The sequence below is a fragment of the Bipolaris zeicola genome (assembly GCF_000523435.1).
Source record: "Bipolaris zeicola 26-R-13 unplaced genomic scaffold scaffold_6, whole genome shotgun sequence".
Lineage (NCBI taxonomy): Eukaryota > Fungi > Ascomycota > Dothideomycetes > Pleosporales > Pleosporaceae > Bipolaris > Bipolaris zeicola.
Genome location: NW_006912055.1, coordinates 311,899 through 337,841, shown reverse-complemented (window position 1 = coordinate 337,841; position 25,943 = coordinate 311,899). Strand labels below are relative to the sequence as shown.

Here is a 25,943-nt window from a genome sequence, read left to right as displayed (position 1 = left end):
ATCCCTAATGGGAGATGTAGCATGAGGTTGCCATCTACACATTGTGGTATAGAGTGCCCCCATTCTCACAAGTTGACAACACGCGTGTCATCGTTGAGAAACTCGCGGCGATATCGCGCAATCTCCTCGGCAATACCGTTTGGATCTTTGACGTTCTTCGAACGGAGCTCCTTAAGTACGTTGCGGAGACCGTCATTCCATCTTTGCCTTTCCTCGGACGTCTTGCCTGGGTTTGCTGTTCCGAGCTGGAGAAGTAGCTTGTCACCTGTATGAAAAGATCTAGTCAGTCTGCGTACAACGGAAGGGGGAGAAAGCAAAGGTCAACGGTAGAAACTCCTTTTGTTCGACAACGCACCAGTGATAGTCGCATCCCTGAAATGCTGATCGGGGCATTCAGGGTCATTGCAAGCGCCACCTGCCGACTCGTATTGGCAGAATGGCTTTTCAGGATCTATCTGGTGACTAAATGTCAAAGACATGAAACCTCCAGACACATCTTTTGAATAACTCGGGTGATAGCGATATGACTTGAACATTCGAAGCGGACTTTCGTATGGCTTGAATACGGCCGGCTCTTCTTCCTCCTCAAGCGTGGGGGACTGTTCCATCTTAGTCAAGCTCTGTAAGGGAAATTAGAACATACAGGTTGCACATTGTCCACTACTGATATTGTCTGTGGTTGCAATTCAGGTGCTAGGTCGTCAGCAACATTACTGTCCTGATGAGCCAGATTGTTCCCTGAGATAGTATCGTCAGCTTCAGAGTCAGAGTCAGACTCTTCATCCGAATCAGAGTCATCCGAGCTGTCATCAGATGATGTAGCAATATCCATGGCACCATCATCTGCTTCGGTCTGGCGTGCTTGCGGGACACTATCTGACATGGTGGTCTCGTTTGGAACATCTGCCATATCTTGATCAGCTTCAGGTGGTTCGTAAGCCTCTTCGTTGTCTGCAGACATGTGTGATGTGGTTACAGAAGGCGCAACGTTCGGCTGTGAGTCATGAGGTTCTTCTGTCGACGCATTCCCGACGGCTGCGTGTTCTTCTGGATCATATTCTGGTTCGTACTCTTCCTCTTCCTCGCCGTCCTCTCCCTCAGAAACAGACATCTCAACTTCTCCTTCTGACGGAGAAGGGGCGGCAGAAGGTTGAGTGACTGCTGTCGTACTGGTAACGTCTGTGTTGGAGCCGGCCGGTTGAACAGCAATATCCCTTTCAACTGGGGGTGCAGGGCTGTAGAAATCCTCGCCCATGTCCCTATCCGAAGCAATGACTGAGCTCTGCGACCTCGACGCTCTGGTGTAGTCATCTTCTGCTGTTTGAGCGGCCCCGTTTCCATTCGACATCGTTTCTGACCTTTGGTGTAGATCAATCTGATTCATGCTAGTTTGGGGTTGGTGCTGAGCTTGAACTATGCTCTGTCCAAGGCCTGGAAGAATGACATGCTTTTGAAAAGGCTGACTCGAAGGCGGCTGTGAACTAGGAACGCTACTTTTTGGACTCGAGGGCTCCAAAGATGGTTGTACAGTAAGAGAGGATGCTGTCATCGAGGACCGAGACGCATGATCCGCATTTTGAGATGAGACGTTGGGTTCCGGCGAGTGCTCGCGTTCGATCTCGTCTTTCTTTGCACGGAGCTCGGCATGTGACATGCCCTCTGTATCAACACCGAGAAGTTCCAATTCTTTCGTCAACTGTTCCTTGTCTTTTGCAATCTTGTTGTTGAGCGCCGTTAATTGCTCCAATTCCTTCGCCAATTCAGCCATTCTGCTCGTATTACTTGCTATCTCTGCGTCCAAAGTTGGCAATTTAGATTGAATTTCAGCGCGGCGGGAACGGGCAGTATCTCTACCAACAACCGATGGAACTTTACTCGGAGTACGATTTTGAGGTGGTAAGACTGGCGTGGAAGACTTCTGGATTGTCGGCGAGGATACTGCCGCAGCAGAAGCCAACCTGTCCCTTTCGCGTTTTTCAGCGAGCTTCCTCTTGAGTGTCTCTCGCATGGCAACAAGCTGTTTCTCTTTATCTACCAATTCCTTCTCCCGAGCAAGTGTACTAGGAGTTTGCGACCCAGGCGCACTGTCAGCTGGTGTGGCAGGGAATGCTGGTCTGACAGGGATACCAGGTTTGCGCGGAAGTCCAGGAGGGGCTGGAGGGTCGTCTTCGATGTCCATGTCACTGCCGTTGGATTCATCTTCGCTAACCTCTATTATCATGGAATCATCTTCTTGATGGGCATTAGCAGACCGGCCCAAGGGGCGTGTGTAAGGAGTGGTGGATTCTCGCGAAACGGATGCTTCGTTCTTTGAAGTAGGCGGCTTCTGGGGCACAGAGAGCGAGGGTTGAGACGGAGTAGGGGCAGTGCTGTTGGAGACTGGGGTATGGTTCATGAATAGACCGGGAATCCCTGAAAAGGAAGGTGTATAGCTTTGGCCTGTAGGTGTGGCCAAGCCACTTGGAGTTGGCTGCGCAACTTGGGCTTGAGGGGTTTGTTGCGAAGGAACAGACGCCTGTGTTGTATTATTGCTGACCCCATTTGGCGCCTTCTGTCGCGCCTTGATTGCCTCTAATCGCTGTTTGATCAATTCAGTATTCCGAGCCCTTTGTTCATCAGTTACAGGCGGCTTAGTGGTGGGTGTGGAGATTGGTTGGGGAGTCCTGGGCTTGGCCGGTGTTACCGACTGCGACGGGCTTGTCGTCTTGGATGATGCAGCCTGTTTCGCTGCCTTTGCAGCTTGTAGACGTGCAATGTAATCTTTGCGATCACCTGGCGTGGTTGGCGATGCGGCAGCCTTAGTCGAAGGTGCGGAAATGGCGCTTGTTTTGATCGTGGGCACAGTCTTTTGTTGGGGAGCGGCTACTGGTTGGACAGCTGGTGCGCCTGAGGTAATGCCATTCGGCTTGGGTGGCAGAATGGGAGCGGGTTCAGATGGTAGGTTCACACTCTGGTACAAACCTCTCAATAGTTCGGCATCAAGCTTCTCATCAGCCAGAGTACGGTATGGGATGTTGTTGCTGTGTAGAAGCTTTATGAATTGCTTTGCTGACTCGCGATCCTGTTGAAGTCTTTCCAGCAGTGTGGGTTGCTTTTCCTGTTGGTTGACTGCAGTCTTGTTGCTCTGGATATTATGTTGGACGGCAGAAGTCGGGGGGCGACCGCCATTGACGTGAACAGGTGGAGGCGGATGAGATCCCATGTCACCTTCACTCAGTTCACCATCCTCGCGGTCACTGTCCATGATTCCCTGTATACGCTCGTTGGTAGGTGGGGGCGCAGTGGTGAATGCAGGTGCAGGCGCGGGCGCAGGCGCAGGTGGTTGATGTAGAGCAGGAGGATGTGGAGGTCGCTGTGGAAGTGACTGGGGCAAATGGGTAGGCGGTGGGATATTCTGCGGTGTCTGAGGAAGCGACGGCGGAGGAAAGCCCATGGTGGGAAAGGGCGGCGGGGGCAGGTTGGGCGGAGGGAAGGCGCCATTCTGGAAGAGAGCCCATATGTTGGCGTCGGGAGGCAGCTGGGGCGGCCAGGAGGCTGCGCATAGTGTAAGTGAGGCAGCACGCAAATAGTCTGATGGCAGGAAAGTGACTTACGCGCCGGGAACGGGGGCTGCTGGGAGTTGTGCGCATACGAGTTAAAGTTGATGCCGGGCAACTGCTGGAGCGGAGGAGCGCCGCGCTGCTCTTCTGGTGGCGCGCTCTGAGGCGGGGGCATTTGCGGGGGCGGAAAGCCGTTTGGGAAGCCGTAGAAAGGCTGGGAATAGTTGTTGGCCATGGTTGTTGAGTGGAGCAGCAGCGAAAGACAAGAGCTCTACGCGTCTCTTAGCACGGCTGTTTGTAGCGCCGGCGCATGGGGCAGCGGAGGGGATTGCGGATGGGTGAGAGAGGCAAGTTGGGCGGATGGGCGGAGTGAGTCGGTGCGGGTAGTTGGGGCGTGGCAGCGATGATGCATGTGCGTGTATTATAGTATAGTGGAGTGCGAGGCGTCAATGTTTCAATTTCGCGATGGCCTGAGGCCGGCACGTGACACGCACATGGACTTGTGTCCCACGGTACGCGAGTCAGGCCCGCGCGTCCGCTCCACTGCTACCAGCAGATGTGTTGTCGGCAGCGTGTGGCGCGTGTGCATGTGGCGCACGTGTGGCGTCGAGTGTGGCAGGTTGCTAGGGGCAGGCGGCTATGGTTGTTTACCACGGGCTGCAGTGCATCATGCACCCGCCCATCTGCACATCTGCCCTCCACCAAACTTCCCCAGAGGCAGGCCCCGTGCGTTGCTGTGCTTTGCCTGTGTCCCACACTGTGTGCATTTTGGCCTCCTGCTCCCTGCACTTGCGTCTGCTGCTCTGCCTTCATACAATGTCCGGCACATAACGCTGTCGCACCCGCTGCTATACCACTACCCACGCCTCCACCATGAGTGCGCCGGCGCCCAATGGCCGCCCATTCGCGCGCAATTCGCGCAACAGTCCTTTTGCCAGGAATGCATCCATAGCTGCATCCGGCCAGAACCCTCCGAACCGCCCACATTCCGCCCTCATCTCGTCACCGCTTGCCGAAGCAGATCCCGCCATGGGACATTTACGCCATCGCTCCCTCACAAATCTCACCTCCTCTACCATAGGCCGTAGCGACACTGCCCGCTCCCGCTCAAACTCAAATCGCAACAGCACGCCCGGAGGCACCTTTGCACCCCAATTCATCTCCGAAGAAGAAAACGACGCCCCGCGTCTAGGTGGAATCGTGGAGGGCGAGAACGACTTTTCCGGCAAGCGCTATGTCTGGCTTAGGGATCCAGCCACGGCCTTTGTCCGCGGTTGGGTCGTAGAAAACCTCCCCGAGGGAAGGATACTGGTGCAATGTGACAATGGTACCCAACAGGAGGTCGACGCCGATGCCATTGACAAAGTCAATCCCGCCAAATTTGACAAGGCCGACGACATGGCAGAACTCACACATCTCAACGAGCCCTCGGTCATCCACAACCTGCACATGCGTTACCAAGCAGATCTTATCTACGTACGTCCCGCTTGCCTTGCCAACTGGGCCACCATGCTGACCTTTCCTAGACTTACTCCGGCTTGTTCTTGGTCACAGTCAACCCCTACTGCCCACTGCCCATTTACTCGAGAGAATACATAAATATGTACCGTGGACGGAGTAGGGAAGAGACCAAGCCGCATATCTTTGCAATGGCCGACCATGCCTTTCGAAATTTGATTGAGGAAGGCACAAACCAGAGTATTCTCGTAACGTAAGTTAACACACTTCTTCAACCAACACTAGCTAATTATTTACAGAGGAGAATCGGGTGCTGGTAAGACGGAGAACACCAAGAAGGTCATTCAGTACCTTGCTGCAGTCGCCAATTCAGACACCCCACACACAAAGTCAGGAGGACGTCAGCTCTCAAACTTGTCTGAGCAGATTCTGCGTGCCAATCCAATTCTCGAAGCCTTTGGAAACGCGCAAACGGTGCGAAATAACAATTCGTCTCGTTTTGGAAAGTTTATCAGAATCGAGTTTTCACGGACTGGCCAGATTGCAGGCGCCTACATTGATTGGTATCTCTTGGAAAAGTCAAGAGTGGTGCGGCTCAACTCGAACGAGCGCAACTACCACGTCTTCTATCAGCTGCTGCGCGGTGCAGATAGCAGGATGAGACAAGAATTCTTCCTGGAAAACAAGGATACCGAGGACTTTGACTACACCAAGCACGGAAACGACGTCATCTCCGGTGTGTCGGATCCCGAGGAGTGGAATGCTCTTATCGAAGCCTTTCATGTCATGGGCTTCAGCGACCAAGAGCAATCTACCATTCTCAAGACCGTTGCTGCAGTTCTGCATCTAGGAAATATTCGCGCTATAAAAGAGAGCCGGCGAGCAGATCAAGCAACCCTGAACCTTGCAGCTGAGCAACAAGCCGAGATTGTTGCTCAGTTACTCGGAATCTCTGTCGATGATTTTATCAAGGCGCTTCTGCACCCCCGAGTAAAGGCAGGCAGAGAGTGGGTTGAGAAGGTGCAGACACCAGAGCAGGTCAACCTATCCATTGACGCGCTCGCCAAGGGTATCTACGAGCGTGGTTTCGGAGACCTTGTTGACCGCATCAATCGTCAGCTGGACCAGACTGGTGCTGGTGCAGATGATTCGCACTTCATTGGTGTTCTTGATATCGCTGGTTTCGAAATTTTTGATGAGAATAGCTTTGAGCAGCTTTGCATCAATTACACCAACGAGAAACTTCAACAGTTCTTCAATCACCACATGTTCGTCCTGGAACAAGAGGAATACGCACGAGAGCAGATAGAATGGAAGTTCATCGACTTTGGCCGTGACCTCCAACCTACTATCGACCTCATCGAGCTATCAAATCCCATCGGAATCTTTTCCTGCTTAGACGAGGACTGCGTTATGCCCAAAGCCACTGATAAGAGTTTTACAGAGAAGCTGCATTCTCTGTGGGATCGCAAGAGCACCAAGTACAAACGGTCACTTCTCACCCAAGGTTTTGTTCTTACTCACTATGCTGCTGAGGTAGAGTACTCGACAGAAAACTGGTTAGAAAAGAACAAGGATCCGATCAATGACAATGTCACACGCCTTTTGGCGGCCTCCTCGGATAAGCAGGTTGCGAATCTTTTCGCAGATTGCGCCGATCCTGACGACGACATGGGTGGAACCCGCAGCCGTGTGAAGAAGGGCCTCTTCCGAACAGTAGCCCAACGTCACAAAGAGCAATTGTCAACGCTGATGACCCAGCTGCACTCAACGCATCCTCACTTTGTTCGTTGTATCTTGCCGAACCACAAGAAGCGGCCGAAACAATTCAGTGCGCCATTGGTACTCGATCAACTGCGCTGTAATGGTGTGTTGGAAGGAATCCGTATCGCGCGTACTGGTTTCCCTAACCGACTGCCTTTTGTGGAATTCCGCCAAAGATACGAGGTCTTGTGCAAAGATCTTCCCAAGGGCTATGTTGAGGGTCAAGTAGCGGCAAGCATGATTCTTGATAAGCTCAACCTTGACCGTTCACTGTATCGTGTGGGTATCACCAAAGTCTTCTTCCGGGCTGGAGTCCTTGCCGAACTCGAAGACCAACGCGACGCGCTTATCCGAGATATCATGATCCGTTTCCAGTCGGTTGCTCGTGGGTTTGTCCAACGTCGTCAGGCTCACAAGCGCCTTTATCGTGCCGAAGCTACGCGAATTATCCAGCGCAATTTTCAAGTTTACCTTGACATGCAGGCTAATCCATGGTGGAGGCTCTTCACCCGCATGAAGCCTATGCTTGGAGCAACACGTCAGGCTGCCGAAGTCAAAAAGCGTGACGAAATGATTCAGCAGCTGGAAGCAAAGATGCAGCAAGAGGCGGCCGAAAAACAGCGGGTTGAGGATGAACGCAGACGCGCGGAGATGGACATCCAACGGATCCAGAAGACACTAGAGAGTGAGCGTGCACTAGCATTAGACAAGGAGGAGATCTTTAAGCGCCTTCAATTGCGCGAGGCTGAGCTCGCCGAGAAGCTTGCTGGCGCTATCGAGGATCAAGACCAACTCGAGGATCAACTGGACGCTCTTATGGAAGCCAAGAGGAGAACTGAAGATGAGGCCGAACATCTGCGTGGAGAGCTCGAACAAGCTGGACAAATCATCAGCAGGCTTGAAACCGAAGCCCGGGAGCTAGAGGAGCAAAGTTCTCGGTTGGAGGAACAAATCAAGGAGCTCGAAGCCATCAGAACACAACGAACTGAGGCGGAGGAATCGTTAAGCCAAGAAGTGAAGATGCTTCAAAGCCACCTCTCTTTGAAAGAGCGAAAGCTTCAGGATCTTGAAGCAAAACTTTTGAAGACGGACCAGGATCTTGACATCAAGCTGGCAGCTTCCCAAAAAGAAGTGCAGTCGGGCAAAAAGCAGATTAAGGAACTGTTGGACGAGAATCGACAAATTCGACAACAAATTTCAGACTTGTCTGCTACATCTACGAGCTATGAAGATCTCATCAGGCGCAAGGAAAGCGAGTTGGCAATCCTGAAGACTGACCTGAAAAACTACGAAAACGATCGCCGCTTGTTTGACGACGAGAAACGAACGTTGGCCTCTAAGCATGACAGCCTTCAGAGCCGCCTCCGTGACGCGAATGCAGAGCTGGACGCTATGCGTTCGCAGAAACAACAAGTGGAGCGCGAGGCAGCGGATGCGAAGCGTCTTCTTGAGGAGAAAATTTCCGAGGACGCCGAGTACAGCGAGAGTCGCAAGCTCTTGCAAGAGCAAATCGAGGCCCTCAAGGGCGAACTCTTCACAGTACAAAAGGAACTCAGTCGGGAAAGGCAGTCTCGTGATGACGTTGAGATGCTTGGTGAGCACAGATACGACACACTCAAGCGTGATTATGATGCGTTGAACGAGTCAAAGATCACTATTGAGAAGGAGATGTATGCTCAACAAGATGTGCTGCGACGAGCGACCGAATCGCGGGCAGCTCACGAAAGGGAGCGAAAAGAGTACCAAACTGAACTGCATACTCTTCGTGAGAAGTATCTGAGATTAGAGGAGGAGAAATTGGATGCGGACGCTGAGGCAGAGCGCGCACAGGCAAAGCTAGCTCTTGAACGGCAGGCTGCTCAACAACGCGAAATCGAATCCAAGGACCAGCAGCTCGACCAACTGGAGGCAGAGCGTGACGAACTGGCTGAGCAGGTTCACAACTTGACCCAAATGCTTGCTGACTCTGACTCATTCAAAGAGCGGAACGACCAGCAAAAAGAGCGCCTTGAACGCGAGATCGTCACAATCAAAGGGCGGCTGACAGCATCGGAGAATGACAACCGCGCTCTTCTCAACAAGCTCCAACAGAAGAACTTGGACATTGCCCGAACCAACTCTCGAGTTGGTGACACGCAACGCCTCAAGATTACCCAACTGACCCATGAGAAATCCAAGGTTGAGGAGGAGAACAAGCTCCTCATGCGTCAACTCGAGGATGCCCAAGTTGCCATTACGTCTTTGGAGAAGCAAAAGGAGAAGCTTTCTCTGGATCTCGAGGATCTGAATCACGAAATCGCAAGAGAGCACAAGGCCAGCCGTAACGCAGAAAAAGCTTCATCAACTGTCAACATTCAACTCGCCGAGGTCAATCGTAAGCTGGAGACCGAGCGACAACTACGTACTCAAGCTCAAGCCAACACGCGTGCTGTTCAGGCATCCCTTGACAACACAAATCTCGAGCTGGAAGAATGCCACAAGCAGCTCATGCTTCTTCGCAAGGTCTTTGACCCAGAAGCAGCTGATGTGGCAATCACCTACGAAGCCGCAAAGCCCGAGATCGCCAGGACAGTGGATATCGCCGAGCGCCTTGAGTCTGTCAACCAAGCTTTGCGAGTAGCGGTAGAGCGGTATTCACGTGCTGAATCTCAACTCGAAGAACTTCGCGAAAGGCACGAGGGCGAAATGAACGAAATGGATGCTCGCCATGCTAGCTCGAAGCGTGCTCTCTTGGAAGAGATGAACAATGGCCAGGTCAACCAAGCCAGTGTCCGTCATACGCCAACACATCACCGAAAAGACAGCGAGAACCGCCGACCATTTTCAATCACAAACACCCCAACTAACCAGCGACACATCAACAATGCAAACGACTCTGCGCGTTCTGACAAGACTGTCGACACTGTTACGTTCAACAATCGCATGGACATGGCTGCCGAGCTTGAACAGGTACAGAACCAATTGCAGATGTCAGAAATGCAAAACAAACACCTCAGAACTCAGCTTGAATCCTCGCAAAGCCGAAACGAGTGGCAGGAGGAAAGCCCCTCCACCCGACGTGTGCAGAAGCTGGAACGTGAGAATTACCGTCTGCACGATATGCTGGATGATTCAGCAACAAAGGTCTCCGCACTGGAGCACAGTCTTCGTTCAGGTCAACTTTCCTATCAGGAGGTCCAGACAAAGTCTCATGAACAGTTGTTTGATCTACTGACTTCACAAGAGCAGTCGCGCAAGTCAATTGTACAGGCACACAACAATGCCATCAATGAACTTGCAGATGCAAAGACCGCCTTTGACGACATCAAAGACGCCAAGATTGCCTTGGAGTCGGAGCTTCGCGAGCTCCACCATGAACTTCAAGAGATCACCAGTGAGCGAGAGCAGGAGCATGCCAACCACAGCCAGCTCCTCCAAGAGTTTGCTGACCTTCAAATCCGGCTGGACAACGAGACATCAACCCTTGTTGATGTACAGTCAAGCTTGAACATGTACAAGAGTAGGGCTGACGAGTACTTCAACAAGCTTGAACAGGCAGAGATTGCCGTTTTGAGGGCGTCTCGTGCTGAACAGTTCGCAAGGACCCAAGCTCAAGAAGCTGAAGAGACATGTGCAACAATCATGGCTGAACGTAAGGAGATGGATGCTATGGTTGAAGATCTACAACGAACAGTTCAACGATACGACGAGCGTGTCGAGGACCTATCCACAGATCTGGCGGCTGCTCTGCAGGCTAAGAAACGTCTTCAAAACGAGCTTGAAGACTACAGGAGCCAGCACGCACACGATGTGGAAGACAGCGAGACCTCGCTGGAGCAGACCAGGAAGAAGTACCAGAATGAACTGCAGGCACTGACTCAAGAGATCGACCAGGAGCGCGAGAACATCATTCAAGTACGCGAGGAGAACGGACGTCTGCGCGAGGAGATTGAAGAATTGAGGAACAAGTGGGACGACGAGGTTCTGAACTCGTCGACCTGGGCAAAGGAGAAGAGCCGTCTTGAGATGACTCTGCAAACCATTTCCGACTCGCGCGATGAAGCTGCCAATGCGCACAACGAGGCACAATCCAAGATTGTCAGTCTGCTATCACAGGTTCGCACATTACGTACCAACGTCGACGACCTTGCGGCAGAGCGTGATTCTGCCATCGAAGAGAAGAAGCGCCTTGAGGCTCGTCTACAGGAGGCTGCGGCTGCCTTGGATGATCTTTCTCGTTCCGAGTCTCCGGCTACGCGTAACGCTGCTGCTTACGACCGCGACCTGCTGGAGCTCAAATCTGGTCTTGCTCAGCAAGAGGATATTACTGCCGCTGCCGTTGGCAAGATGCGCCGTGCAGAGGCACTCGCACAAGAGCTGCAAAAAGACATCGTCGCCGAGCGCGAGGCAAACGTCAAGCTCCACAAAGACAAGGCTGCAGTGGAGAAGAGCCTCAAGGACCTTCAACTTCGCCTTGTGGATCTCGAAACAAAGGGTTACAGTGGATCAGCTGGCAAGGACGTGCGCTTTCTCCACGGACGCATCCAAGAGGTATGTTCTTCTATTTCTCCCCCTTATCTGTATCGAATAGTGCTAACAAGTTCAATTAGCTCGAAAAGGCACTCGAAGACAGCGAGGCCACACGCCTGTCCGAATCGCGTAGTGTTCGCAATGTAGACCGAACTGTCAAGGATCTGCAAACACAGATCGAACGCCGTGACAAGCAAAACGCCTCTGTCATGGAAGACCTTAACAAGTCTCGTGACAAGATCTCCAGTCTCCTCGCTACCATTGATGAGCTACAGTCTTCGGACTCTACGAATCAACTCGCCGCTAAGCGTGCCGAGCGTGAACTCCGCGAAGAACGTGAGAAGAATTTGCGTTTGGAGCGTGAACTGGAAGGCTGGAAGAACCTGCGTGTCGATCGCCGCAGTATCCTTGGTGTTCCGCCAGCCCCTGGCAGTGATGCAGGCGACAGCCGTTCCAGGAGAGGTAGCTCGATTGGTCTGCTAATGGGCGAGATGGGCGAAGCCTCTGCCAACGACAAGGGCAAATACGGCAGTCTCCGATCAAACCTTCGTCGCGTCAGTGGTCAGAAGGGTTTTTTGTAGTTGATGGGATCTCTGAGGGGCGGGGAGTATGGAGGTCCCGGTATCCTTTATTGAAGCTGAGTCCGCCAGCCGAAGAAGAAGAGGACTTGGCAATGAGAGATGTTGTTAATAATGGGCATGGTAATGTTGTCGAAGAGGTGGAGCTGGACTCGGATGAATTCGCTAGTTTGGCGCATGCGGTGGGAAATCATGCTATTGATGATGCCACTGGTGGGGCTGAAGAGATGAATTTTGAGATTACAGATGATGAGTCTCTGGCTGGTGATGATGGCGATAGCGCTGTGGGTATCAAGAGGAGGAGGACTATACGCGTCGTCATTCGGTCGAGGGCGTTTTTGTAATCGTTCGGTTGGAGAGGAGGGAGGTGAGACTTTCGCTACTATTGCTTTATGCGGTCTACGCTTATGAGCATTCTGTGGTTTTTTAGCACTTCTGGTTCATGCTGAGCATGGCGTTGCAGTGTGGTTGGCTTATATCCAGGGAACTAGAGGGTCTTGCATGGCTCGGCTCTTAGGTGTGGGTCTTTTGGATAGGCCCTTTCTACATGATTTATGTTGTGTATTACGTTTAATTAATTATCTACTACTATTAATGGCTATTGCGAGTAACGATTTTATATTCAAATTGCATTACGTAGGGGTTCAAGAGATAGTTTTGACTTGGTGTTGAATTGATGATTCACTATAGTCTAAGAAGAGATCATCGACACTGTACAAACGCGCACTCAAGCAAATGAGAAGTTCATGCAAAACAACATAATACAATGAATCTAATATCTACTAGTCTCAAAAGCTATGTACAAAATCACCCAAACACTCCTATTCCCTCCCTTTCATCCTCCACCTCAAACACAAGCAAAAGCAAGCAGCGTAAACGCACCCCCCGCATACGCATTCACCACGCCCGCCACCGCCCCAAGCCCTCCCATAACATCCTCACACAACTTATTCCCTTCCGTCTCCGCAATCGCAATATCCACACCAACATTCGGGGGCGCCGCATTCGCCGCATCAGGTGCCTGATAATTGATACCCCAAAACTTGGGCACCTCACAGTTAATCCCCTTTGACTTCTTCTGCGGACAATACGCCATGGCCGTGGTACCGAAGCAGTGATTCGTATACGTGACTTCCTCGCATTTTGCGACTTCCTTGGCGGCTAGCGCTAGGATGTCGACGAGGCCGTTGCGGATCCAGGTTGGGTAGGAGCCGTCGGGGCCTAGCTTGATTTTTAGGGTGTCGATGCGCGAGGGCTTCGTGAGGGTGCCGCTGAGTTCGATAGGGTTGGTTTCGCATTGCCCGGATTCGTGGCAGATGGGGCCTACGGCGGCCATGATTGTTTCGGGGGTTATGGAGCCGACTTGGACGGTTTCTTTGGAGACTGTGGGGGGTTAGGGTGGAAGTGGGAGGGGAGAGGGGGGAGGAAAGGTACAGGTGAGTTTGATGTTGCCTTTGGTGTCCCAGGTTGCTTCGCTGCGCTTGGTGATGGGATCGTGTTTTATGGAGGGCACGACGCCGGCGGTGGCAGTGGCGGCGAGGAGGGCGATGATGGTGAGGGTGTTGGAACGCATGACTGCTGATTGTATGAAATGGTGAGTATAGATGGAAATTGATAATCAAGCTGAGTGTTTGATCGCTGTAGTAGTGAAGAAGCTGAGTAGATGCTGATGATATTTCCATCTCTCAACGACTCAACCACTCCTTTATACCTCTACACTTCCATCTTCTCCATAACTTCACCGCCCAACTCTCAAACACCCCATCTTCAGGCGTTCTCTTCGCCGTTCAAACTCGCCGTTCACATTGTCCCCATCCCCCCAGAAGGACCGAGCAAGAATCCCCATCCAGCAACCCAACCTGCCAATCCCCATATCCAGGTCCTTGGGATCGGAGGGAGGCTCAGATGTAGTAAACTGACCAATCGCACCTTCCTACTAAGCCCTTAGGAACCATCTTGTCCCCAAGCAAAAGAGTGTCTGAAAATAGCTACCTACTTACTACAACGACCTCCTCAAGCAAAGATCCCCACACCCCCTTCTTCAATGGGGGAAATTCCATACAAACGACGCCCACCAGGCTGTCCGCATCCGTACCTCACCTTGGCATCCTACGTACTCGCACCTGTGCATTGGGGGCCTAGGGCACCTAAACATTCTACATAGAGCCAAAAAGAACCGAAAAGCTTGAACCCACCAACCGGGAATCGTAAAATGGCGGACGCTAGCATCGGCCCTGCCAAGCCCACCAGCAGATGGGGGCGGATGAGGCTGAGTCTAGCGAGAACGACATCGCCGACTACTTACTGCGCACTACAAGACGGGCCTTCTGTTGGTTTAACAGGATGCAAGATGGGCTATGCGCAATGGAGACAGATATGCAAGGGGCAGGACGGGACGCCTTATCGTATCTTTCGTCTTGGTAGCGAGGCTGTGAAGAAAGAAGATCGACATGCATAGATACACGCGCGTGTTCATAAAAATGACATTGTTTTGGAAGTACGCATAGCACTGCGGCTTTGATGAGTCTGTAGTAGAACTGCTTGGTTTCCTTGAATTTGCATTAGCATCTATAGGAGGAGGAAAAATCTTGATTGTTTAATTTGTCTCCAAAAAGATGAAAAGCGTTAGTAGTATAACCGTTCTATGAGTACCATACTACCCTCCGCGCTCCCCTGCCAAAAAAAAAACTCATCAACCTTTTTTTTCTTCAAATTACAGTGAGACATGACCACTTACAATACCATTTTTCCACACAAAAAAAACCTAATGACGAGAATTTCAACCCCATACTAACCCAGACATTCTATACCATACCCCGTCCTCGCAGCAAACCAAAAACACCCCCCCCCCCCAAACTCTCTCACACACACTACACCCTTATCTCCGCCACACCGACCACCAACCTCCACCTCCTCCTACCCAACTTACGGAGTTAACCACAACGCTAGCGGGCATATCGGTCGGACCGGTTATTCGGTCGATTCGGCCAAGGGGGGACCCGCCCCACTAGTAACGGGCTGTGTTTTCGTGTGTGGATGTATGGATGTGTGTGTGTGTGCTTCAGCCTTCAGCCTCAGCCTCACCGAGCAACCAAAAAAAAAACAGGATGAACGGAGAACGGGTGTATATGGTTAAAAATAGGATTTTGGGGGGAGGGAAAGTCTGCCTTGCATCGCGACTTTTGTCGTTGAGAGAAATATATATATACGGGAGGGGAAAGGGAAGGGGAGATTGCTCGAATGCTAGAACGCTCGGTGACATGGCAAAGATTTACATTTTGGGAGAGAGAGAGATAAAGGGATGATGGTGAATGGGTAGTAAGTATGAATTCGCGTTGGTCAATATGTAGGATACGAGGATTCGCGAACCAAAAAAAAAATGTAGCAACAACGAGAGTAATAAAAGAATAAAACATCCAAAGGGTATATTCTCCTCTCTACGTACATTCCTCTACCGAGAAAAAAAATCCTCTAAATTTTCGCTCCATGCACAAACAACCTAGTTCCATGCGTAGGCTTACTCTCCTTCTCACCAGGTCCGCCGGCGCGACCGCCAAAGACGAGTTGAGCGCGGAGTTTCCAGTCGAGGGGGATTTTCCAGTGCTCTGCGGCCTTGGGGTCGACGACGGGGTTGTAGTGCTGGAGGTTTGCGCCGAAGCCTTCTGCTTCGAGGGCGACCCAGAGGGCGAATTGGTGCATGGCGTTTGTTTGCTCGGACCAGTCGCCGAAGTGGTGGGCGTAGGGGGCTGTGTGGCGGGGATTGGGGGTTAGTTATGTGAAAGGATGGTTGGGGGGGAGATGGGGGAGGGGACGTACGGAATGCTTTGCGGAGGGCTTCGACTGGCTCGGGGTCTTCGTAGAAGAGGATCTAGGGTTGTGTTAGTTCATGCTTTTGTGCTTCTTAATGCTTCCGGCATGAAGCTTTGCAGTTGGTGGTCGGGGACGAAGCTTGGGTCTTGTATGGTGGGGTAATACAACCCTTGCACATATTACAAGACCTCCATAGCGACGGCAATATAGGAAGAGAAGGGGTACATACTGTTCCGTAACCAGCTTTGAATCCTCCAACTCTTTGTTGCGTCCCAGCGAACTTGTCCTCGGGAGTAAGAGGCTTCAAAACCTCAAGAACATAGTCCCAAAACTGGTCATGGTCCTTGTTCAACAGCACAACAAGACGGGTGCTCTGAGAGTTAAAGGATGAAGGAACATTAAGCAGAGCCAGCTCTGCAAGTTCAGTAATCCTCTTATCTGAGACGGGCGATTCCTTGTTGAGTGCGTAGATTGTGCGACGTTCCTTGATGGCGTCAAGGAAAGATTTTTGAGCAGACATGCTGGGCGATGTGGTTGAAAAAGCGGAAGAGGAAGAGGCAAGCTTGTTTGGTGTAGTAGTAGTAGTAGTAGAAGAGATGATTGAGGACTGTGGTGTCAAACGGAGGGGTGAGGCCACGCTCTTGTATCCCCCGCCGACCCACGCACGATACCTGGCTGCGCGCAGGGTATTGCTCAGCATCTGCGCCATGGACTCGGAAAGTTGTAGTGGGGAATCCGTGGAAAAACGGTTTTCGGATATGTCCTGGTCCGGCGATTGGAATCTTGGTGCTAGTATATTCTGCAGCAGCAAGGCAAGAAGCAAGCCCGATATGAGGCCGATGAACAGTGAGCGAGCAGCTAAAACGGCCATGGTATGACGTGATCAGTTGGGATTTGAACGTATGCCGTAAGCAACTACAAATGCCTTTAGTCAATACTACGATACATGCGCAAAGGTTTCATATGCCATCTCACCGCTTAATGTTGCCATCGGGGTCGGCATGTAGTAATGTCTGGTTGCCGAGGCGATTTACAATCCATCCGTCAGCTACAGTGTTGAGGCGCGCACTAATTCCGCGCGAGGCTGTCATCAACTCCACATCCCGGGAGGCTTACACATCATGTTTCACTTCTGATACTTGACATTCCGCAACAGTCCCGCGTATAACGTGCAAATATGTCGGTCAAGTCACAATAGGCGAGCAAAGAACTGATAGGTCTACTTTTTTGTTTGACAATTACATGGCTATGCTAGTATAGCACAAAACTTTCAAGTTACGAGACCCTGTCTCGCAGAGCGCTAGTACTCTAAACTATGATTCTAGCGGCATTGGCCAAAACCCTTTCTGATAGAACTTCGGACAGTCTTTCTTATATAACAATTTGTCTTGCAGCCACCGGTATCACGTACCGAAAACAGTTCAAACGCCCTTTTGCTCGCCCTGCTCAAGCGGGCCTTGGTGACCCATCTTCTCATTCGTTTCTGGAGAAGATCCATCTGTGTGGCCTTCGCGTAGATGATGAGGAACCCATTTGAACGAGGTGCGCGGCGTAGTCTCCTCAAGCATGCGATCAACTTGCTCAAGAGAGACCTTTTGTCTCAGGCACTAGGAAATAGGCAAAAACAACGCAGGCAGTGCACGTAGCACCCCAGACGAAGAAAACCTTTGCCTTGAGATTTCCATAGCTCTCATCGACCATGTAGGGAGTAATGAAACCGATGATGAAGTTCCAGAACCATTGTTCAAGTTAGCATTTCTTCGTTGAATATTGTATACGTCAACACTACTTACATTGCTAGCAGTAGAAAGAGCAACGCCCTTGGCGCGGATGGGCAGAGGAAATATCTCTCCAATGACTACCCAGGCTGCTGGTCCCCAGGTTGACGCGAAGAAGAAGATGTAGAAACAGGTGAAGACGATCAGAAATATCCCAGCGGCCTTGCTGCCCTCATCGACTGTGCCGACAATGGCAATGACGAACTCGCAGACGAGCATGCCAATGGCTCCAGAGATGAGAAGCATGCGGCGGCCAAATTTCTCGATAGTCCAGAAGGAGATAGGGGTAGATCCAACGTTGACTGCAGTGGTGATCATGGAGATGAGGAAAGCATTCTCGAGTCCGACGGTCCTGAAGAAGGTTGACCCGTAGTAAAAGACTAATCAAGTGTTAGATGCCTTCAAAGTACTTGATCCATATGACTTACTGAAATTGACGCTAGTCCACTGCTGCATCATCTGGAGCGCCATTCCCAACACGACGCGGCGGAGGTTGCTAGACGGCTTCCATCCACCTCGAAAGTAATCAACCCAGCCTGTGCGTATATTACGCATTTCGTAGTCGTGATTGTCAGTCAGCTCTTTAAGCTCATCAATGATATATCTTGATTCGAAATGCTGTCCGCGGAGAGTTCCAAGAGCACGTGCAGCATCCTGGGTACGACCTTTTTTGACGTACCAGCGAGGCGACTCAGGGAGCAAGAAAAGGCCAATACCCAAGAAACAAGCAAACAGCCACTGAAGAGCCATTGGAATTCGGTATGAGCCCGAGTTCATACGGTCTTTTGTCGCATTGTCCACAACTGACGCTAGAAGCAAGCCGATTGTGATGCAGAACTGGTATCCAGATACAATAGCGCCACGGAAGCGCTTCGGGGCCACCTCCGACATATATAGGATGATGATGGCAAAGACGAATCCGATACCGAAGCCGGCGATCAAGCGACCAGGGACGAGCAGAGCTACGGTGGTAGAAGCGACTTGGAATATGACTCCGACAGAAAAGATAGCGCATCCCACAATGACGGTAGAGCGACGACCGATCCAGTCAGCCACAGAGCCTGCAGCCAGTGCGCCGAAGAAGGTACCAGCAGAGAGGATGGAGTCGATAAGAGACTTCTCCCACGTCTTGTAGATGGGACTGTTGTACGCATCCTTGTCGTTCGAAGGGCCTGATCGTATGCTTAGTATACAGACAACACATCAAGTCACCTCAAAGGTTAGCACAGTGTTTGGACTGAACTTACTCCCAAACTGCTGCTTGAAGAACGACATGCCAAGCACTCCATTGATATACCCAGAGTCATACCCGAACAGAATCCCACCAAAGGCCGCGAAGACGCAGAGGAGATATCCTCGCAGCGTGACGGGCGCTTCGACGAGGTCGTGCGTCATGATGCGTACTGCTTGCTTTCTTGTGTAGTGTGGAGGCTTTAGATCGAATTGTAGGTGCTAGAGTCGAACCTGAACTGCGTAGTGAGATGGAGTAAAGAGCGTCGTGTAGTGAGAATTCCTCTCTCTTTGTTTTGATGTGAGTGGGAGAAATATATAGTGCACTCACTGACGCTAGAAAAGGGTTTGTGTGGCAAACGAAATAGGAAAGAGTAGACGGAAACGATGAGTGAGTGAGTGAGTGAGTGGTTGCTTGGCGTGGATATGAGTGCGCAGTTAGTGTAGTCTGGAGTGAAACGGCGATAGCAAACAAAACATGACTTGACTTGGTACGAAATAAGAAAATTACAGGGTGATGGTGTGGAAGTGTACTTGAGGTGGACTTGATGGGAGCAAAGCGTATAGGATAGCCATGCGTGATGATACAGCAAGTAAAATGAAAAGTTGTCTGAAGAGAAAAAAGCCATAATGAATCCTAAGCACCAGAGCACAGTGGCGTGGCAGCGATTGCAAAACTTTGTACCAGGCGTCAAATGGAAAAGATTTGGACGTGCTAGTCCGATAAACTTGAAGAAAAAAGGGTGACATGAAGTAAACTGAAGTAGCAAATACCGCAAAATCAAAACAACACCAGATCAAAAACCGTAAAACATAACTCAACTTCGTCTCGCACCCTCCCGCACCGCCTCACTATAACTCGGCGGTGGCGCCTCTTCCTCCCCACTTGCCCTCTCCCCACTCAAACTCCTCCTATGACGACACCCTTCTTCAGACCGCTCACCATTCCGCGCCTCATCCAGCACTCTCTGCGCATCCGCCCGCTTCCTCAGCATCTGCTCCTGGCGCTGCCTCGTCGTCATTGGCGGCGGGGGCGCAGACGACGAAGTGCCGTATATAGCTTCATGTTGCTTCTCAAATGTCAGTATTCGAAAAAAAAGAAGCGATATAGTTTATTGAACTGGAAGGGAAATGTACATACAGCGATGGCTTTCTTCTCTTTTCGTTCGAGTCTTTTGTCAGAGATTGTGCGGCCGAGTTTTTCGGCGCCTAGGCCGATGCCGATGGCGATGAGACCGGCCATGGGGGATTGGGTTGGTTTGATTTGATAGGGAAGTCCTGTGAAATAGGGTGTGAGATGTTGATGTGTAGGAACCCTGTTGAGGTGGCGAGATGGGGGTATGAGTACGTAAGCGGGTGGTACACCTGCTCTTCTGCGATGAGCAGACTGTTGAACCAGATGATAGAGGGGCGTTACTGGCTGGTAGATATCCAGTGGTATGGGGATATTATGGCGGATTGAGGGTTGTACCTTGTATGTAATATCAACCGCGCTTTCTTGAGATACACTTGTTTATGATTCCGGACCCTTCGGATTATGGCGAGCAATATCATACAACAGGACCACCGTCTTTATTGATGTTTAAACCAACAGTTGCCCGTTCCTGCCGTTATGTACAAATCACATGCAGATAGTGGTGACGTACTATAGATGTGGCGCAGCATGTGACGTTTTGATTGGTTGTTGCATGACTGGTGGCGAGTGCGAGGCAAGTGCGATAGAGTCCTTTGTTGTATGAGACACACTCTCCATCGTTTCGTGCAAGGTTGTAGGGAAAGTCCCTATTGGTTTGCGGTCGGAGGTGTCGATCAAGGGCTATTGATATGATTTGTCAATGGCAAGACACGATACATACTGGTAGTGTTGCGATGTAACTTTGACAGCATGCATCGCAACCCCCCATTTTTTCTTTTGATATGTACTAGAGGGTCTAGGCAGCAAAGGCGTATACTGTGTTGCTCATGCTAGTGATAGCTGGCATTCCACGTGGGAGTAAGGTATTGCCATTGGCCGCATGTAAGGCAAGAGACTCATGCTTCTTTGTCATGATTGGGCTATATTACATGAACCAAGATCGTCAGCTGGGATACGGCTGATCATCATATGTGCTGCGAACGATGGGTCAGAGTACTCTCACTCTAGTGATTGGTCTTTTTTATACGAAATTGTGCTGTTGTGCATAGGCACGTGATGAAGAAACAAAGGCTGAGGTGGTTGAAAAGCCCTCTTGCTTGTGCAACATGTGATGAATCGAGAGGGCCAAGGGATTTGTCGGTATACAGTTTGGCCATGCAGTGCTTGCCGAATGCTTCCAAGTGGGTAATCAGTGTTCTTACAGTCTAACATGAATACTAGGGGCTCGACATAGGTGTTGGTGTTACAGTCAAACCGCAACGTTCTGTGGCTCGTGGGGAGCCAGGGTAGATGTGATGGTAATACCGGAACCTGTCCAATCAGCAGCCAGAGATAGCGTGTCCACCACTTGGAGAGTGGACATTCTACCTAAGGAAGGCGCCACTTTCATCATTTCACGGGGCTGAGATGGGTTTAGCTGGGTGTAGTGGTGTTGGGGCATGATTGGTGGTCGCGACGAGATTGCACAATGAGCATGAAAGTCCGAGGAGGCGAGCGGATGCGAGTGGAACTATCACATGGGAGAGGATGATAACGTTTCAAGATAGTTTGAGCGGCCGAGGAAGGGAGGGTGTGAGTGTATAGTGTTGGGGAAGGTTGCCGGCGTGGACGAGGAAGTGGCGCATGTAACGACGCACAGGTCATGAAGCAGGAAAAGGGTCGTGTCAAGTAAGTATGTAGGTAGGCGGTACTTGCTGGCTGTCTGGCTGGCTTGGGTTACAGGACTTTTGTGATGAACTGACGCACCGTGACTCGAGAGGGTTGTTGGACAGGCGATGGCAGGAGACAAAGTAAGTATGTACGGAACATGGATGGGGGCGCGGGCCAATGGGGATGCAGGCAGGGGTAGGACGGAAAACAGGCTTTTTGGGCAGTTGGCCAATCAGCGAGACTGATGGGGGCCCACTGCTTGGCTCTAGTCGAAGAAGAAGCGTGAGCGGGAGCGCCATGCATCTGGCAGCGGTGCACGTGGCCAGTCACAGCGACGAGGGGTTTTGCCGGCGAGAGGTCGAGAGGAGATTGTCAAGAAAAGACGGTGGTTGCTTTTGGCTCGGGCGTGGACCGGCATGCCGAGGGCAGCGGCGGGCATGGGTGATTGGTGGCTAGAGCCGATGGATGGATGGATGGGTGGATGGATGGGATGCTGCGTCTGCTGCCTGACCTAAAAGATGACATGGGTTTCCGACGCAGAGGAGGGATAAGGTTGGGCACAGCAGCAAGCAGCACCGAACAGGCGCCCAAGAAGAGGCCGCCCGCCGTGGTTCGCGGGCACCAGAGGCAGAGTAGAGCAGAGGCAGAGAGAGGCGTCGTAGGGCGCAGCGAGGGCCTAAGGCGACGGCCATTGGCGAACAGCAGTTCCGTGGATCTGTCGAGCGCTGGGTCCTGAGGCCGATCTCGCTGTGGGCGCCGCTCGCAGCCGTGATTCGCTCGAGGCCCGGTACTTGGTGCGCCAAACAGCCGGGCGAGGTGGGCATGGTGGGCTTGGTCGCCAGCGCGGCCACGGCTGGGGCAGGCACCAGGAGCCACAACCACAAACGCGGGCTGCCACCATGGTCGGAGTGGGAGGAGGGCCGGTCAGCCTGTGAGCATGAGCATGAGCATGAGCATGAGCATGAGCGCCGTGTGGTGGAGCCTGCCTGTGCTGTGCCTGCACCCAAATCCGCGACATGCCGCACACCACAGAGTCCAACAAAGTCCGCAGTACGTATGCGTAGGCTAAAGCTGCGCCCCGGCCTAGACCCAACGTTGCTCACACGCCCGCCCCTGCTGCTCCAGCCGACTCCCACGCAGCACAGAGAGGCATGATACACACTACTTACACACACGGCTCGACGACATGCTCGACTCGTCCGCCCTGTACTGCGTGGCGTCTGTTCGCTTCGACGGAGAGGCGAGAGCGACGGAGCGTGTACCTGTCCATGAGTGCGACAGCGAATCCACCACTCGCACACAATATGTAATCAAACTAGCTCAACACTGTGGCTCTCCCTTCCCCCCCCCTCCCTCCCCCAAGCATGGTCCGCTCCCAATGCGCGCCGCCTCCGCTGGCTTGTCACCAAGCAGAAGCCAGTCGCACCCCCAACCGTTGTCTCTGCCTGCCTGCCTGCCCTGCCCTGCTCTGCCCTGCCCTGCCCTGCCTTGCTCTGTTCCCCTACTTGCCTCTCCACCACTACTACTACTACTACCACCACCCCACCACTACAATCACGTCCTCCTTCTCCAACATCATCCTCCCCACCACTGCCACCACCACCACCATCCCTTTCCCACTCCTGCAAGGCTGCAATCCCTACACCCCCCCAGCTCCTCGTCCTCTGCTGCCACGGCGACTAGCACCACGGCGATCGAGAAAAACAAGAGCAGGTGCAAGACAGCTGCGACTAGTTGGGCACCACCATTACTACCATCATCCTCCCCTCTACGGCTGCAGTGTGCCTGTAAGTGCGTATATCCTCTGACGACACCCGGCGCGGCTCCTGGCCCTGCCGCCCATTGGCTTAAGCGTCCCACCCCCCAGGCCGCTTCGACAGCGCGGATCGCCCAGGCTCGCCGTCGCTCCCAGCTCGAGTCCGCGTCTGCGCCCAAAAAGCCCCTCTGCCTACCACCATCGCTGGCCTGAGTCGACGCCTGTTTTCTGCCCACCCTCCGCACACCACCGTCACCTCGCTCTCTCGCATATCCCCTTCGTTTCCACCTGCGCATACGACCTCTCTCTTTGTCTCTGGCGCATGCTCATCCCGTCTCCCGCTGCCTGCCAGCGCTGCTCTCGGCTGCCCGTCGCACCCTTCTGGCCGCGCCCTTTGTCCCTGCGACACCCGTCCCGACAGCGTCACCACACACGACACCATGGCCACCAGACCTAGCCCCAGCAGCACAAGTCCTTCGGTCCTGTCCAACAGCCCCTTTCCTCACGGTTCTCACACCAGCTCCACATCGTCGTCGCCACCAAAGCTCTTTGCCTCGCACAACACCATGACTGCCGACGCCTTTGCACCACACGCCTACCCTACCCCCGGCGCAATCGGAGAGCGCAGACCCCTGGACAAAGGTTCCGTCATCAGCCCTCGCCACAGCATTCTTTTGCGCAAGCTGCCCAGCAACAGCGACCGTGAGGCAGTGCGCAACATTCTCCTCTTTGCCAAAGACCTCATTGACTGCGAGGTCCTCTCACAGCCCAGGCACGCAGACGACAAGGGCTTTGCCTGTGCCGTTGCCCACTTCCAGACGTACGAGGGCGCAAAGGAAGCCCGCGATTTGCTAAACGGCAAGCGCAATGCCACCAACGATGCCACACTCGTCGTCGAGTTGATACACGACGCACCCTCCGGCACCGTCGGGTCGCGTCGCAACACCCTCGACAGCATACCCGCGCGCCAGGCCTCTGTGGTAAGCTCAATGTCCACCTCGACTGCCAATGGCCGACAGTCATCGCGATACAACGGCACCTTCCAAAACATGGAGAAGATGTCCCCACCCAACGGGACCCCAGGTCTTGGCAACGGAGAATTCCCGGTCAACAACCTCTTCTCGCCGACATCTCCCGTCAACACGTCTTTTGCAAGCCGCAATTTGGGCAAGTCAGTCATCAACGACGAGGCGGATGATGACGATGGGCTGCTGAACGAGTCGATTGGGTATGCCACTGGTGGCCCCCAGGCTCAGTCAAGCATGCAGCGCCGCGCCACAAACCCAAACTCTTCCACCATCCCCGTCCAGCGTTTTGGAAGTCTTTCTCTCAACACCAACGGCACTTCTGGAGTCAAATCTCCGCCCATGTCAAACTATGCATCCCCTCGCTCCGGTTCCAACATGCAATCGCCAGTTCCCACAATGTCTACCATGTCTGCCATGTCGCCACATAGCATTCCATCTGCTTTGAGTAGTGGACCGAGTACTGGCTACCAGCAGTACTCTCAGCATTTTGCAAGGCCCACGTATCCCCCGGTGAATCCAGCCGATCAGAACCCGCCATGCAACACTCTTTACGTGGGCAATCTCCCAATGGATACCTCCGAGGACGAGCTCAAAGCCGTCTTTTCGAAGCAGCGCGGATATAAGCGCCTCTGTTTCCGGACCAAGCAGAATGGCCCCATGTGCTTTGTCGAATTCGAGGACACGTCTTTTGCTACCAAGGCTCTCAACGAACTTTACGGATACATGCTCCACAACAGTGTCAAGGGCGGCATCCGCCTGAGTTTTTCCAAGAATCCCTTGGGTGTGCGCAGCGGTCAGAACTCTGGCATGGGTCCGCAATCTGCCATCACCCCAACTACCCCTCTTTCAGCTTTTGGTAACGGCGTCGCTGCCCCTCCTGGCTTCTCAACCGCTACTGGCCCACCGCCAGGCTTGTCAGCACCTCCCGGCCTATCCGCGGCAGGCCACGCCAATGGTAGCTCTCCCTTTGGCATGTACGCCAATGGGGGATTCGGGATGGGTCCCAACGACATGGCTGCCTCGATGCGTCAACCACTAGCGTCCAGTGGCACCGGCAACGGCTTTGGAGGCTACTCCTCATTCATGATGGGGCGCTAGGCGCACCCATACTAATCTGCTATGCCATTACGAGTGATGATAACGGAGTTGACGGCGCATTCATCACAGAGCATTTGCAAATTTTGCTTCGTCTATTGCTGACACTATTTTCAGTCATTTCGGTCATGGCAAGGTGTTGAGTGTCTGGGTTATATTTGGCTTCATTAAACTACGGGCATGGGTACTGGCGCGGAATCTCCTGGGCTATCATGCCCGTTGGACGTGGACCTCTTTCCAGCATACAGCGATGATTCCCCCTTGTGCGATTGCTCATTTGGTACCCCCATGGAGTTCGGAGAGAGTTTCCATTTGTTTTCTCATCTTTTTTTTTATTCTCTTCCTATGCACTGTCCTCGGGCTTGCATTTATCCAGAGTATTTCTTCTGTCATTTTCGCAGGAAAGCCGGATTGCATGGACATTCCCATGTTCATGTTTTGGGCGTATATTTGGGGTTTTTTTTCTGATGTCGTTTCTCTCTTATTCATTTACAGCACATTTGTTACTGGTACTCATTGTTCGGCGCGACCAAGTTCTAATGGGCATTGGCTTTCCATGAGCGACTAGCAGAACATGCAAGTGTCTGTGTCTTTGCATGGAGAGCACTTGAAT

At 52.4% G+C, this 25,943-nt stretch overlaps 13 protein-coding genes across 13 annotated transcripts; 4 read left to right on the top strand and 9 right to left on the bottom strand.

Annotated features, from left to right (window-relative positions):
• Nucleotides 1-65: 65 nt before the first annotated feature.
• COCCADRAFT_32610 (uncharacterized protein) lies at nucleotides 66-3,714 on the bottom strand (the record flags this gene model as incomplete). Its single annotated transcript, XM_007709154.1, has 4 exons — nucleotides 66-265; nucleotides 356-599; nucleotides 644-3,534; nucleotides 3,594-3,714. The coding sequence occupies 4 exons, from the start codon at nucleotides 3,712-3,714 to the stop codon at nucleotides 66-68; spliced, it is 3,456 nt and encodes a 1,151-aa protein (XP_007707344.1).
• A 58-nt stretch (nucleotides 3,715-3,772) lies between these two features.
• Nucleotides 3,773-6,306, top strand: COCCADRAFT_32609 (uncharacterized protein; the record flags this gene model as incomplete). The annotated part of the gene is made up of 5 exons (XM_007709153.1): nucleotides 3,773-3,791; nucleotides 4,732-5,015; nucleotides 5,066-5,250; nucleotides 5,297-6,159; nucleotides 6,203-6,306. The coding sequence occupies 5 exons, from the start codon at nucleotides 3,773-3,775 to the stop codon at nucleotides 6,304-6,306; spliced, it is 1,455 nt and encodes a 484-aa protein (XP_007707343.1).
• A 1,475-nt stretch (nucleotides 6,307-7,781) lies between these two features.
• Nucleotides 7,782-8,195, top strand: COCCADRAFT_83236 (uncharacterized protein; the record flags this gene model as incomplete). The annotated part of the gene is made up of 1 exon (XM_007709226.1): nucleotides 7,782-8,195. A coding segment is annotated over one exon (414 nt), but the record flags the coding sequence as incomplete, so codon positions are not given.
• Nucleotides 8,196-11,898: 3,703 nt separating this feature from the next.
• On the bottom strand, nucleotides 11,899-12,219 carry COCCADRAFT_83365 (uncharacterized protein; the record flags this gene model as incomplete). Its single annotated transcript, XM_007709225.1, has 1 exon — nucleotides 11,899-12,219. A coding segment is annotated over one exon (321 nt), but the record flags the coding sequence as incomplete, so codon positions are not given.
• A 476-nt stretch (nucleotides 12,220-12,695) lies between these two features.
• On the bottom strand, nucleotides 12,696-13,421 carry COCCADRAFT_22265 (uncharacterized protein; the record flags this gene model as incomplete). Its single annotated transcript, XM_007709120.1, has 2 exons — nucleotides 12,696-13,231; nucleotides 13,283-13,421. The coding sequence occupies 2 exons, from the start codon at nucleotides 13,419-13,421 to the stop codon at nucleotides 12,696-12,698; spliced, it is 675 nt and encodes a 224-aa protein (XP_007707310.1).
• A 1,898-nt stretch (nucleotides 13,422-15,319) lies between these two features.
• On the bottom strand, nucleotides 15,320-16,178 carry COCCADRAFT_951 (uncharacterized protein; the record flags this gene model as incomplete). Its single annotated transcript, XM_007709101.1, has 3 exons — nucleotides 15,320-15,594; nucleotides 15,665-15,716; nucleotides 15,888-16,178. The coding sequence occupies 3 exons, from the start codon at nucleotides 16,176-16,178 to the stop codon at nucleotides 15,320-15,322; spliced, it is 618 nt and encodes a 205-aa protein (XP_007707291.1).
• A 901-nt stretch (nucleotides 16,179-17,079) lies between these two features.
• COCCADRAFT_32604 (uncharacterized protein) lies at nucleotides 17,080-18,831 on the bottom strand (the record flags this gene model as incomplete). The annotated part of the gene is made up of 4 exons (XM_007709152.1): nucleotides 17,080-17,250; nucleotides 17,452-17,816; nucleotides 17,865-18,608; nucleotides 18,684-18,831. The coding sequence occupies 4 exons, from the start codon at nucleotides 18,829-18,831 to the stop codon at nucleotides 17,080-17,082; spliced, it is 1,428 nt and encodes a 475-aa protein (XP_007707342.1).
• A 38-nt stretch (nucleotides 18,832-18,869) lies between these two features.
• COCCADRAFT_83157 (uncharacterized protein) lies at nucleotides 18,870-19,295 on the bottom strand (the record flags this gene model as incomplete). The annotated part of the gene is made up of 1 exon (XM_007709224.1): nucleotides 18,870-19,295. One exon carries the CDS (start codon nucleotides 19,293-19,295, stop codon nucleotides 18,870-18,872), a length of 426 nt encoding a protein of 141 aa, XP_007707414.1.
• Nucleotides 19,296-19,484: 189 nt separating this feature from the next.
• COCCADRAFT_949 (uncharacterized protein) lies at nucleotides 19,485-19,909 on the bottom strand (the record flags this gene model as incomplete). The annotated part of the gene is made up of 2 exons (XM_007709100.1): nucleotides 19,485-19,736; nucleotides 19,808-19,909. The coding sequence occupies 2 exons, from the start codon at nucleotides 19,907-19,909 to the stop codon at nucleotides 19,485-19,487; spliced, it is 354 nt and encodes a 117-aa protein (XP_007707290.1).
• Nucleotides 19,910-22,127: 2,218 nt separating this feature from the next.
• On the bottom strand, nucleotides 22,128-22,352 carry COCCADRAFT_83226 (uncharacterized protein; the record flags this gene model as incomplete). Its single annotated transcript, XM_007709223.1, has 1 exon — nucleotides 22,128-22,352. The coding sequence occupies one exon, from the start codon at nucleotides 22,350-22,352 to the stop codon at nucleotides 22,128-22,130; it is 225 nt and encodes a 74-aa protein (XP_007707413.1).
• Nucleotides 22,353-23,298: 946 nt separating this feature from the next.
• COCCADRAFT_83270 (uncharacterized protein) lies at nucleotides 23,299-23,649 on the bottom strand (the record flags this gene model as incomplete). The annotated part of the gene is made up of 1 exon (XM_007709222.1): nucleotides 23,299-23,649. The coding sequence occupies one exon, from the start codon at nucleotides 23,647-23,649 to the stop codon at nucleotides 23,299-23,301; it is 351 nt and encodes a 116-aa protein (XP_007707412.1).
• COCCADRAFT_948 (uncharacterized protein) lies at nucleotides 23,648-25,333 on the top strand (the record flags this gene model as incomplete). The annotated part of the gene is made up of 1 exon (XM_007709099.1): nucleotides 23,648-25,333. The coding sequence occupies one exon, from the start codon at nucleotides 23,648-23,650 to the stop codon at nucleotides 25,331-25,333; it is 1,686 nt and encodes a 561-aa protein (XP_007707289.1).
• Nucleotides 25,334-25,677: 344 nt separating this feature from the next.
• Nucleotides 25,678-25,890, top strand: COCCADRAFT_83273 (uncharacterized protein; the record flags this gene model as incomplete). The annotated part of the gene is made up of 1 exon (XM_007709221.1): nucleotides 25,678-25,890. A coding segment is annotated over one exon (213 nt), but the record flags the coding sequence as incomplete, so codon positions are not given.
• Nucleotides 25,891-25,943: the final 53 nt, after the last annotated feature.